The 13,573-nt window shown below is 34.9% G+C and overlaps 1 protein-coding gene across 2 annotated transcripts in view; it reads right to left on the reverse strand.

Moving 5' to 3' along the window:
- The window catches only part of CTNND2 (catenin delta 2), an 830,908-nt gene that overhangs the window by 684,029 nt on the left and 133,306 nt on the right, over positions 1 to 13,573 (reverse strand). For both annotated transcript variants that reach the window (XM_045848256.1, XM_045848255.1), the window contains exon 2: positions 9,739 to 9,875. In XM_045848256.1, coding sequence (XP_045704212.1) covers positions 9,739 to 9,875 — 137 coding nt within the window. The remainder of the gene's footprint in view (positions 1 to 9,738; positions 9,876 to 13,573) is intronic.

Below are 13,573 nucleotides of genomic sequence, written 5' to 3' on the forward strand. Positions count from 1 at the left end.
TGAACTGGAAATCAACAAACCCTTGGTCACAGGGAAACTTTTCTCTTTAGAAGAAGATATTATAGTAAATAAATCAGAAACCCATTTTATACTTAAATTATGAGTCAATGTAATAAAATGAAAGGAGCATTGGATTCAGAGTAAAATCGTCTAACTTTTTATTTCAATTATACGGCAGTTTCCTATAGGGCTTTGGGTAAGTAAACTGAGTATTTTTAAATCATCAGTTTCTTCAATCATAAATAGAAAATATTACACAATGTAGTGAAAAGTAATTAATTATATATGATGAAATATTTACTTACAGATTTTATAGAAATACATATCAATTTTGTAAAATATATAAATTGTAAAGAAACTGAATGTGTCCTAAAAAATGTTTTTATTACTTTGAGATACTATTTAACGTTGTTTCTTATTCTATAATTCCTACCGTATTTGGTGTAGTTTATTTGAATATTGAACATGGTTTCCCCATTTACTCCCTCTAGATTATTCTCTTTGTTAAATTCCTACTCTATGCAAACCCAGGGGCTCCTGCTTTGTAAGTACTGCCCATGGCTCTTATTGATAATTAAGGAGTACCATCTTCCCAGTGAGTTCCTAAGGGTCTTTAAACCCTTTCTCAAAACTTGGCCCCAGGCAGCTTCTGTCAAAGTAGACTCAATGATTTATGTACCAGGAAGTATAACCTGTCATTTTTTTTATTTTGGGAAAATTGAATTAACCTAAGAGATCAACAAAGATGGAAAAGTTAAATAATATTATAATATTAATTAATTCACAGTGATTCATAGTTCATAGCCATTAGAAAAATGTTTAAAAATATTTAATAATATAAAAAATACTCTTGTTATAATGCTAAATATATCAAGCATAAATATTTATAAAGGAAAATAAATCATTGTATAAATTATACAGTCATATAAAAATCTTAGAAGGGAATCTTCCTAAATCTTAGCAACAAACTCGAGTAGCAGTATTATTCTAAATAAAATTGTCACCTTTATTCCTGAGTTTTTTAACTTTTCTACAATGTGCATGAATTATTTTATAATGGAAAATTCACAAAAATTATTAAAATATCACATTTAAAATATTTAATGTGATTTCACATATAAATATTTAACAATGAATTTTAATGATAAACACAAAAGAGCCATTAGAAATGCAGTATAATATCATATTACAAACTGCTCATATTAAAAGCTTATCTTCTAAGTTAGCATATCAAAGCTTAGGCCATTTTTATTTTTCCCATCATAGCTTCTAGCCCCCTAAAAACTCAGCAAGAAAATCCTTCAAACGGGAAAGACCAGATCACAAATGAATTAATTCATTTAGAAGACAGCTTGAGCTGATTTAAAAGATAAGTACATATATGTCTTAAGAAGAGTTACAAAGTAATATTTTAAAGGAAAAATTAAGTTTTAGGAGAAAAGTCAAAACAACTTACCAAGAAGAATAGAAGACACATAAGGAAGCACCAGGGGGTGGGGAGAAGGAAGATGATCTATTACACTTCCAGACTTACTCACTCGTAACTAAACCTCTAAATTAATTCCCAAAATCTTACACAAGTGGTTTATGACCCTTGTTTTTCCTTGATCTCTAGTTTCAACCATCATTTTTTTGTGTGATGCAAAAGATCCTCAAAGAAGCAGACCCACTTCAAACCCAGCAGGTCCCATCAGCCTTTCCTTCCCACTTGGAACTCCAGAACTTGACATAAACCACCTATTTTCCACATAAACACAGAAAACAGTATGGTGATAGCCAGAGGAAGGGGGTAGGGAGACACAGAAGAGGACAAAGGGGCCATAAGTGGGGATGGAAAGAGACTTTACTTTGGGTGACGGGTGCATGATGGAGTATGCAGATGATGTTTCATTGAGTTGTACACTTGAACCCTATATGGTTTTGTTAACCAGTGTCACCCTGATAAACTCAATTAAAAAAGCAAAACAAAAAACACCTGTTTTCTTTCTTTGCCCTTCTGGAAGTCTAAAGAGCAAATATGATCAGTCTATCTACAGCTGCCCACCATCCTGTGCATATAATATTCACAAGGCTTTCTGACCTTTGATGACTCTGGTTTCTGTTCTTTCCCTGTTATGAACTATACCCTTGACCAGGACCCAGTTCTACAGCTTCTTGTTCTAGTCCACATTGTGCCTTCATATCTCAAGCCATCTTGAAACCGACAATGCTCCTAATATAGTCTCTGTTCTAGTAATAAAAGTTAGGGTGAAATTATGTTTTTCATAAAATATTTCCCATACATATCTGACTTGAAACAATACATTAAAAAACCATCAATGAACTAATTCTTATTACAATTTTTATATATGAAGAAAGTTCAGTTTGTGACATTATGATATGTATAATTCTTTTCTTCTCTGACTAAATGAATATAAAGTTCACTAGCCTTTGCAGATAATCCCCCTCTATTTCTTGACCTTTCTCAAAGGTATTTTAATTTCCTTTTTTCATGGATAATAATTGTGTCATTACTTTCATAATATGCTTTCCAAAACATAGTCTGGAAATTGATTAACAGTTATATGTCATTTTCCACATTTTGTTATCGGAAACTATTGCTGCACATTATGGTAACATGAATAATGCTAAAAGATTTTGCAGTGATATTTTGCACTGGAAGAATACTAATTAAGGAAGCATTTTATAACATGTTTCTTTTCAATACTAGTCTTGTTATACAGAGCTAATTATGTTAAAAATTATAAATGTAGAAGCTACATAAAAATAAAGCCATGCTAGCCTCACATGAGTCAATGTAAAAAATCAAGATTTCATTAGACTTTTTTTTTGGCTTAGAAATTTTTTATTTTTTTAATTATTTTATTGTTGTTCAATTACAGTTGCCTGCATTTTCCCCCAAACACTTCCTCCACACCCCGGCCAAACCTCCCTCCCTCAAGATTTCATTAGATTTTACATAAGATTCATCTTTTTAAATTCCTAGTGCCTTCTTATGACACCCCATATGTAAAGTACTCCATACAACAGTTTTTCCAATAATGAAAGCTCAGAAATGCCTTTATTCTTGCTTTTCTACAGTAAGCATAATACTAAAAATTGTTAAAAGCAAAAGAACTTCTGTGTTACTACCTAAATATCATCAATATCCTATACAATGGTACTAAAAGTTCCCCTAAAACCAAGAATATGATTTACAGTTTTTGTGGGATTTAAAGAACAAGAGAAATTACTGTAGAAATAGTATGTCCGTCATTATAAATACTTTCAATTTTAAGAAATTTTCTTATCAGTATAAATTATTTTGAGTTTGATCATTTAAGGACTAAAGAGTTTTCTTAAATTTTTATGTTAAATTTTTAAATAGTTTATGGCTCTTTTTAAATGTTTGTTATGTTTATTTTTAACTCCACTGCTAATTACTTTAAGGTAAACTGTAAATCCGTATATAACTCAGAGGAAGCACAGTTCTAGGCAGTAGACACTTGATAAACACAATGGATTAAATGCAATGAATACGCACATTTGCATATACTGTTACCGACTTAGAAATGTGTTATTTAATCTATTCAATACTAAATATACTTGGTTGGTAGACTTATTATAAACAACCATTTACCTGAGTCATAATAACTTAAAAGATCAATGAACTACTTGAGCTCTAAAGGTTTTAAAATGCCCCAGTAACTTTTCTAGCTTCTGTAAGAAGACCCATTAGATGCGAAGTTCAGAAGCATTGGTGATCAAATGAAACACTGATCAACTGAAGAAAATGAAATATTATTTTGAAACAAGTATATTTTTTAGGAAATTCATGATTTTCTTAAGAGTAAAGTAGTATATATCTAACATAAAATATAAAGACCAATGTTACAGAGCACAAATGAATGTAAATTCTTATCTAATGGTATAGCCCAATATTATAACAATTATTAAAGAGTGTAAACACACAAATGAAGATCCAAAGACTACTCACAGGCAAATCATGAGCAAACGTGTTTGTACTGATATTCTCACACTCATGAGGCCATCCGGGTCTCTGCACTGACAAGCGGTTGGAGCTGCTGCTCATGCTCTCACGTCCCCACGGCTCTGCCGCCATTCGCACGCTGACTTTCACAGAGCCCACAGGGAGCTTTCTCTCTCATTTCTTGTTCTGATCTCACTTCCCGGAGTCATGACCCAGGTCTTGACATTAACTGTAATGATTGACTGATTGATTGATTTAATCTTTATTGTATGTTTTCCATGACCATTTAGACATTAACTATAATTATTTTTAAATTCCTGATTTCAAGCCCAAGGTTCTCAAGCTATAACTATCTGTATGGGTTCTGTAGGGAACCCATGATCCCTATCAATTTTTCTGTCTCTGTTCCCTTTCAATCAGTGTCTATCCCAAGATCCATCATTATAGTCACTCTCTTCCATCCTTTACCTTCATTGCCTCCCCCTTTTCACCTTGGCTCAGTTCACACACTCCAAACAGGCTGCTGTGCCTAACTGATGACAGGAGAAGTATCACACCTTTCTAGTCCAAGCCATCAGCGAATCTGCGACCATGTAGTTTGTCTCTCTCCTATCCTCACAAAGGAGTCACATTTGCTCCAAAAAGTCATTCCCTTCACTGGTGTACTGGATACTGTTCACTCTCACCTACTCAGTGACCTTTCCCCTGAAATTATACCCCTCCCCCAAGCATCGGTGATGTCTCCTCTTCTTGCTCACTGCCATCATCAGAGGAATATCTCCTGTCCTTAAAATAAGTCCCTCAACCATGTCTGTAATAAATGTTATCAGTCACCTTTCTCAGTTATATATCCAAATAATATGACTGCGATATCACATGCCCAAACTCCTTCACCACCTCCTCTTCTGGTGAAGGACACTCACTCACAGGAGAGGAAATGGGGACTGGTATCTCTCTCTTAAAGCTCCAGCGGGCATGGATGGAACTGGAGACCATTATGCTTAGTGAAATAAGCCAGGCAGTGAAGGACAAATACCATATGATCTCACCTTTAACTGGAACATAATCATCAAAAGAAAAAAGCAATGAAAATATAACCAGAGACATTGAAATTAAGAATAATCTAACAATAGCCAGAGAGGAGGGGAGAGGGGATTGTGGGAGAAGGGTTTTCAGGAACTACTATGAAGGACACATAGACAAAAGCAAGGGGGAGGGTGGAAGCAAGGGAGGGAGGTGTGTTTGGATGGGGGGGGATTGGTGAGGAGAAAATGCAGACAACTGTAATTGAACAACAATAAAGTGATGTATGAAAAAAATAAAGTTCCAGAGGAGGAGAGACATAAGAACTGCTAGAAATGAGATGATCAGAAGTATGGCGAATTTCCTACCAAGTGTAGCAGAATTCAAGGTTCTATCAGTGTTGATATAAAAGTGTAAAATTCACCAGTTAAAAAGCAATCAAAATGGGAAATTATAACAAACAAAGAAATCAATAAACAGCTTTTCATTGAGCAACCCATAGCTGTTGCATTCAAAGAGACTAAGGCTCACTTTACAAATATCTTAGTCATTCCATGCAATGCTATATGAGGTGTATTTGTGACTTAGGGTTTGCATGACTTAAGTTTCATTGTATGGTTATAAATTAGGATATGTTTCTATGCAGTGTTAACTACTTGCCTGAAAACCTGTATTCTTAGTCTCATTAACAGTTTATTCCAATGATCTCTATCAGAGAGTTTTCTTATAGTTTTTATTACCCTTTATTGTGCTTTTTGCCAATATAACATGCTCTGTGTGTTTAATAAATGAGCAAATCAAGTATATAACCTAGTAGAGTTCAGAATATATGTTTGCTATGACAGAAGATAACTTCATCCTGCAGAACTGAAGGCTACAGTAGTAAAAAAGTGTGGTGCCCCAAAAAAACTTTAGTTGAAATTCCCTAAATTAGTAAGTAGGATTTTTACCAAAAAAACCTATTTCTCATTGGTACATAAAAAGGACTGGGAAAATAATATTATTTAAGTGAACAGATTTATAAATATATTTTGCATATAACATTAAGAATAATAATGAAAAAAGAGAAAAAACTCATGGGCACAGACAACAATGTGGTGATTGTGGAGGGAAAGAGGGTGGATGGAGTTGAAATGGAAGAGGATATGGGGGTAAAGGGTAATAAAAATACAATAAAAATGTAAAAAATAGAATTATAGAATGTATTAATCTGTAAAGTCAGTTTTCTTTAATCTGGCTAATCTCTTTAAAAATATATTTAACTTCGAAGATGATAGTCTATACCTGATGAAAAGAAGAGAAGGAAGGCTTAAGAATAATTTAGGACAAAAAAAAATACATAAAGGGAGAGAGTGGTTGTTTCTATCAGGTCACACCAAGAAAGTCTATGGACTTGGCTGCTTGTCGATTTCTGCCTTGAAAAGGACAGACACCACACACAGGGCCTGACGCCCAAGCCTCTGGTCTGGGTGTTTCAGGTTGCTCTCTCTGCGCTTCCCAGGGCAGATTATCATTTCCCCACACAGTACTTATCTGCCACAAAGAACCTCACACCTTTGCTGTCCAAACCTGAACAATGGATTTATGTTAATTATTAGAAAAAAAAAACAAAAAACAGGCCCTGGCTGGCATAGCTCAGTGGATTGAGCATGGGCTCCCGACCAAAGTGTTCCAGGTTCAATTCCCAGTCAGGGTACATGCCTGGGTTGCAGGCCATGAGCCCCAGCAACCGCACATTGATGTTTCTCTCTCTCTCTCTCTCTCTCTATCTCCCTCCCTTCTCTCTCTAAAACTAAATAAATAAAATCTAAAAATAAAATAAAAAATAAGCTTATTAAAAAAAAAGAAAAAAAAAACTCTTCAGAATACATTTTTACCAAATTTTCAACAAGGATTTGGAGAGGCTATTTTCCGTCCAGGAATACATTTTTTTTTGCTTTAAGCAGCTTACCACTCTCTCAACCACAGATATCACTATTTTAGCTAGAGGAATATTTCCTATTATCCAACTAATATTTATTCCAGTCTCCCAATTCTTTTCCCATGTCCGTTTCTCTTCCTAATTCTGCATGTTCTCTGTCCACTCCCACGTCCATCTAACTGAAAACACATATGGTAACCAATGCTAATAGGCTCATTGATCTCTTTCTACACTTTTGTAGAAGCTCATAAACATATACAAATAAAACATATTTACTGTTCTTTTAAAAAACAAGACAATACAATTCTATGTCATTTACTTTCTAAAATCCTCAGGAATTTCTTCAAAGTTTAGATGTATGGCTCCAATTCATTTTTATTGATAACAACATAGAAAAGATATATCTTTTATATGAAGGACTTTACAGAAAAGATATATATCGTTATTCAATTCTTCATCATTCAATATTGTTTTAGGTTTTTTCTATTCCAAATAGTTTTACAATTAATTTTTACAATTAATTTTATGTCCCTGATTAGCACATTAGAGCGAGAAATATTCATTGGTTATTTGAATATTTTTCCTCTGTGAATTGCTTATTTATATTTTTGCCTAGTTTTCTATTATTTGATTTCTCTTTTTCTTATCAACATTGGAAAAATCTTACTATATTAATAATATCAGTACTTTGTCATATTTGTGGCACACATATTTTCTCTTGGCCTATTTTTCTACTTTTTATGTTGAAATTTTTCTTGTTATTATTCTTGGTTGTTATATTGCCAACTTGCATCAACTGTTCATGTATGGTTTCTGAGTTTTCATGATAGAGCGTCTTTCCCAATTGTAATTTATATAAATATTTTTCAATGTTTTATCTAATGTTTACAGTTCAATTTATCCAGTTACAGTACTTTACCTTTGTGATTTATTTCTGTATATATTGTGAGTTAAAGGCTTTAATTTTCTTCCAGATGGTTAGTTGATTATGTTAATAACACCTAAAACACTGTTTTGTACTAAACAGAAATACTTTAAATACATATAACCTCTATATTATTTGAATCTGTTCTGAATCCTCAGTTATGCCCTACAAAGAGCTCATTTTCTACCTTGCGGTAATTGAACACTACTGTGATTAACATGATTTGTAAAGATCTATCAAAATTTTCCTTGGATTCATATATATTTATGTTTTCCTGTGATCTTTAAAATAATTGACTCTGTTTGACAAAGAAACAAACCATTGGCCACAGCTTCCTCATTACAACTGCCTAAATGCTACACATTAACTTGGGAGAGAGTAGTATTTTTATGACATCAAGCTTTCCTACCCAGGACTGTGGCATGCCTTTTCATTTACTCTGAATCATTTTGTGTCTTTTGACAAAGTGTTAGAGTTTTCATCAGACAGGTCTCGAAGTTTTCTTGTTAAATTTATGCCGTGTGTTTTATATTTTGTCACCACGCTAAATTTAGTGGTCTAGCGGGGCTTCCAAATCATACCAAAGTAAGAAACCATGACACGACCCAGCCATAACGAAGCAGTACCCTGTGTATGGATACAAGGGGCATGAGCCTTGCTCTTCTTTTTCGCTGCTTCTGAAAAATAATCAGAAAACTCCTCAGGTTGGTACTCGGAAGAGAACTAATCAACCAATACAGCATATGCCTCAGCCCAATCTTCTGCTTGCTGACCATTTTCAACAGCTAGATTACCCAATCAAGCTATTCAACTTTCCTGTGTGTACCTACTTCGCTGCATACTGCCTGACCCAGTGGCATGTGTCTGACTGACAGCATCATTGATCCCTCCTGTCAATGGATTTTCCTTCCGCTGTTCTACAGACAGCGTGACTGTCAAGGTGGTTTCCTACTTTTACCTAAATTAGTCCCTACTTGAACAAAATATAAACAACAACAACAACAACAACAACAAAAAAACCTGGAGTCTTTTTCTTTGAGTAGAGTAACTGTCCTTCATTACCCCACTTAGATTATTGTTCTGTTGAGATATTCCTGAAATTAGGTAAGTTCTGTCACTCTCACCCACCTTTGTTGTTAACTCAGCATCCCCAAATCATGTAACCCAGACACACACGATGCTTTTTCAGTAAAAGTACTGGTTTATATTCTAGCACATACTAAAAAAGAAGTAAAAAAAATATTGACTTTCCAGCTTTCTTTAATTATGTACTACCTTTTTGTTGATAAGAAACATGATTTTTAAGAAACAATGTGTTTAGATCTAAGACTTCAGATTTAATTTATGTGTCCATCTTTATGACAAAGTAATTCTGGAGGAGGAAATACACAAAACATTGATTAGTTTTAGAGGGAAAATTCTGTAACTCGTTCTTCCAGATCCATCATCTCAGAAACACTGGGAAGGCTAATTTCCCTTGACCCAAGATCATATTTATCTTCTGTCACACATATTAATGTAGCCTAGTGGCCTAGTGGATACATTTTGACAGTTGATTAGACTTCATATTTTCTAAAAACCAGTTATTTGACTTCATGCATTTAATAGTATTAAAATGTAGGTCCATCACCAAATCTGTCAAAACTTCATCTGTATGTAATTTTGACTGTAAAGCATTTTTGCCCCATGGGATATTATTTCAAGAATATCTACCAAAATTATGAATAAAACATGGTGTCAAAAGCCTCTATAATAACATCTGAGCATTAATTCGATAATGAATGCCAATAATCCATTAGTAAATCATAATTTTTCCCAACCACCATTGTTCATCCGGAAAGAACATGTCTTTTCAAAATAGCCCATAAGTAGTATATCATGAGAGCGAGATGTTCCCACCTGTTCTTTGACGGAGGCAAGGATGGCAGAGGTGGTTTCCGTTTCCGAGCCATCCCCGTTGGAAGTGGTGAGGCCAGGGCTCAGAGAGCTGGTCTTCTCTGAGGCTGACGAAGGCTGGTCTGGGACAGGCATAGCTCCTGCAAAGCAAGAGGACATGCTCAATGCAATCCGATGTTGTCACTGGCTGCAGACACATCTTTCAGGCAACTCTAGTCTATACACTTTGGCAAACTGAAAACTATGAAGTGCAGTGAAAGCCCATAACATTTGGGAAACAGATGAATAGAATGGTTTCTCCTATAGCAACCCCAACCACATTCCATAATACATGCACAACGTCATGTCTTGTCTTTGAGATAAGTGGAGGAGAAATGCAGGTCAGATTACAAGAAAGGGTAAAGATATAAAGAAGGACTGAGTTTAAAAAAAAGCTAGTCGAACCACCTTTGTATAGCTGTTAGGTAAATTTATTACTTGGGCATTGATATATTTTCATCTAAAAAGAAAACCTGCTAGATCCTCTATAAAGAAATCACAGAAAATAAATGGTCAATAATTTATAAGTAATTAAGAAATACCACAATTAACATAAGAAGCTCAGTTGGCTTTGTAAACTATAATAAATAACTAGCCACTCCACAAATATTTACTGAGTTCTTACCCTGTGACCAACAGCAAACAAAAGCTCCTTAAATCTGGCAAAGCTCATTTATCACAGTTTGTTTTGTCTGAGTTCATTTATGGAAAAAAGGAGAAACTCCTAACATGGGCTCAGTTCCTAAATGAACACACACGTACAGGTTAAAAACAGGATTCCCAAACATTATTTTGTTCCACTGTATTTGACTTACCCAAACAAATAAATAAGGGCAAAGTATTTGTTGCATATATTATATAGCAATGCTCATCAGCAGAGGAAATAATTAACTGACAACATTTTTTACCAAGGCATTACAAAATCACAATTCATGTAGAAGGCTGGGTGTAAATAAAGGTTATTTTCTGACCTAAAACTATCACATTACATGTCCCTAGGGGAGCCAGTGCTCTGTGAGTTTTAAAAGGTATTTCCTTTTATTATACTTTATCTGTACATTCTGGGTTTTATACTAAGTGACATAACGTTCATAGCAACCCTAACACTGCACTGTATTCTCAGCTACTTTTAGTTAATAATTTAGGGATAGGTGAATTCAAAGAGCTCCATTACAAATATTCTTTAAAATTTGTGTGCAGGGGGTGGGAGTAGTGTGGGAAGGCATTCTCTGGGAAGTAAACATACATGGTAAGCTTATCAGAAATGTTATCATAAATTCCTAACTGGGCAGGTCAGGGTGGGTAGTCATGCCCCAGGCCTATAATTTAACTGAAAGATTTTAAGCCAGCCCTGTCCATTGTTCTTGTGCCCACAAGCCTTTGAAATGCCTCTTGAAAAGAGTATTAACCCTCAAGTGAGTTCATAATCTTGTTAACTTTCCTGTAATCCAATCCTAGCCTTGCTTTCTCCAGTTTTCCCTATGTCCTCTCCTTAATTTCAAATGCATAAAAGAAGCTCCAAAACTTATTCTTCAGAGCTTTTGAGATCTTGCACCCCAGCATATGTGGCCAGTTTGGCTCAAATAAACTTTTATAAAAGTTCTCTACAGATTTGGCCTTTTCTTATGTTGACAAATATAATTAAAAAAAGAAGTGGTCATCTATTTGCTCATTGGAAAGTCCCACTTAGTTTTAACTTTTTATTTTGTGAAGTAAGTTCCTTATACTATTGCCAATAGGGATTAGAACAGCACTGGAAAAATAAGTCAGTTACAAACAGAATACATGGGAGGGTTTGGGGAAATAATATTAGTAAGCAGAATTTGAGGAAAGAGTAAGGATCAAATTATTAAATAAGGATTAAATATGATTTGGTAAAATGAAGCCATGGATACCAACAGGATGAAGTAATTATGGTGGTGGAACCAAGAAGACAATAATAAAGTACATTTGCATATTCTACTTGCTTTAATATGTGTTTTTTTTAATTTAATCAAGCCCCATAATTATAAAGATGTAGATAAACAGATGTACAAATAAATGTTGTACCTAGGTAAAATCGCCTAAAAGCCATGCCCTTCTGTTTAGGAGAGGTTTGGGAGATGGGGGCAGGGGGCAGGGGAGGAAAGTAAGAAGAAGAAAATGCCAGTTCTTGTGTGCCAAGTCACCTGTGGCCAGTGCAAGACCTGCCCTTGACCTTGCATCTGCATGTAGAGCCATGTCAGTGACTTCCAAAGGTATCCTTAGACTCCAAAGGACTCTAAGGATAGTCTAAAGCTGAGAAATAAAGAGTTTTATGTATTTTAAATTATTATTCTAACTTTCATGATTTCTAAATTTTACTGGGCCTGTGTACATTCAGGTTCTGGGCCAAATATTACTGTCAATATAGTTTTTGACCAAAAAAATTGTGTAAGGTCCCAAATTATTAAGTAACATAAGTGGGCCCAGAACCCAAGTTTTCTCCCTTTAATTCCAATTTTAGTGCCCTTTGATGTAGCAACCTATTTTCTTATAACCTGTACTGCCTCCTAAATGCTAGTCTACATACCACTTTACATAAAATGTAAGCCTTCATATGTATGACAGTTATCTCTCATAATGAAATATGTGATTTAATAAGCAATGAATCAAGGTATATCCTTAGGCACTTGGCAATTCTGACCCAGAGAATATAAAGAATAACTCAGGCTGTTTATCCACTTTCCTTATAGCAATAACAGAAAGAGAAGTGAACCTCAGAAGGCTTATCCCCCCATACAGAGCTACTATGACTCAAGGCAACCTGTGTGCCTGAAAAAACAAGGCTTGGAATAATTTTCATGGTTCATAATTTTTAACATCCAGACTTAATTGCCCCACTGGTCATCACTATGTATGAACAGTAAAGACTGTTGCCCTCCACTCCCAGTCTTCTAGTCTCAGAGCACAGGGAAGGGAGGGAGGGCTGTGTAAGACTGCTAGAACCAAGCCTGCCTCCTGCTAAGCATAAGGAGCCTTAATTTTAAGCCTCCTGACTTCGCAGTCTATGGTTAAGTACTTTAGTGTTAATTAGAGCTAAACCACTAAAAATTAGTAGTTAATCTATGCTAGATCTGAAAAGTGTAGGGGACAAAAAGAAAAAAACGCAAAGGAAGAGCAATCGTTGGCCAATCTGCCATCCCAGATAGTGTATGTGCTTTGATATTTTGGTACAGGTTTTTCTGACATATTTTTTTTTCTGATTTGACTCATTCTGCATAATAAGTTTTACATAATGGGATCTCAATGCAATGCTTTTTATTTAAAAAGAGTTTCGCTCAGAACATACCATGAGCTATTTTTATGTCAAAGACTTATTCTACAGTTTAGTCACGTAACAAACACTTTGTATTCAGCAACCACAGGCATCACAGTTTACCTATCTTTTGTTTATGATGTTTTCAATAGATAAGTTAACCTAGATTTAGTATCAATGGAAAGAGGAAGGTCTGCATCTTTCAGGCTTTTAGGAGCCGAACTGCCCTGCTGTCCACCAGCAGTGCCCTGGGAATGTCCCCTCCTCACATCAGCAACAACACTGTCCTTTCTTGTCCTGTCCTGCTTTCGTCAACTTGGTACAGAAAAATTCATACCTTTGATTTTGTTTTCATTTGATAATGATTACAGTGGGCATTTCCCCACAGACAACACCTACTTATTTCCCATCCTACATACAACACTTCTTCATATTCTTTATGTACCAATAATTACTGGGTGAGCAGTCTTTCTGTCTAGAGTTGAAAGGTAATCTACAAATACCCAAAGTGCATTTGAAACA

Source organism: Phyllostomus hastatus, unplaced genomic scaffold (genome assembly GCF_019186645.2).
Source record: "Phyllostomus hastatus isolate PE091 unplaced genomic scaffold, TTU_PhHast_1.1 phas_contig_58, whole genome shotgun sequence".
Taxonomy (NCBI): Eukaryota; Metazoa; Chordata; class Mammalia; order Chiroptera; family Phyllostomidae; genus Phyllostomus; species Phyllostomus hastatus.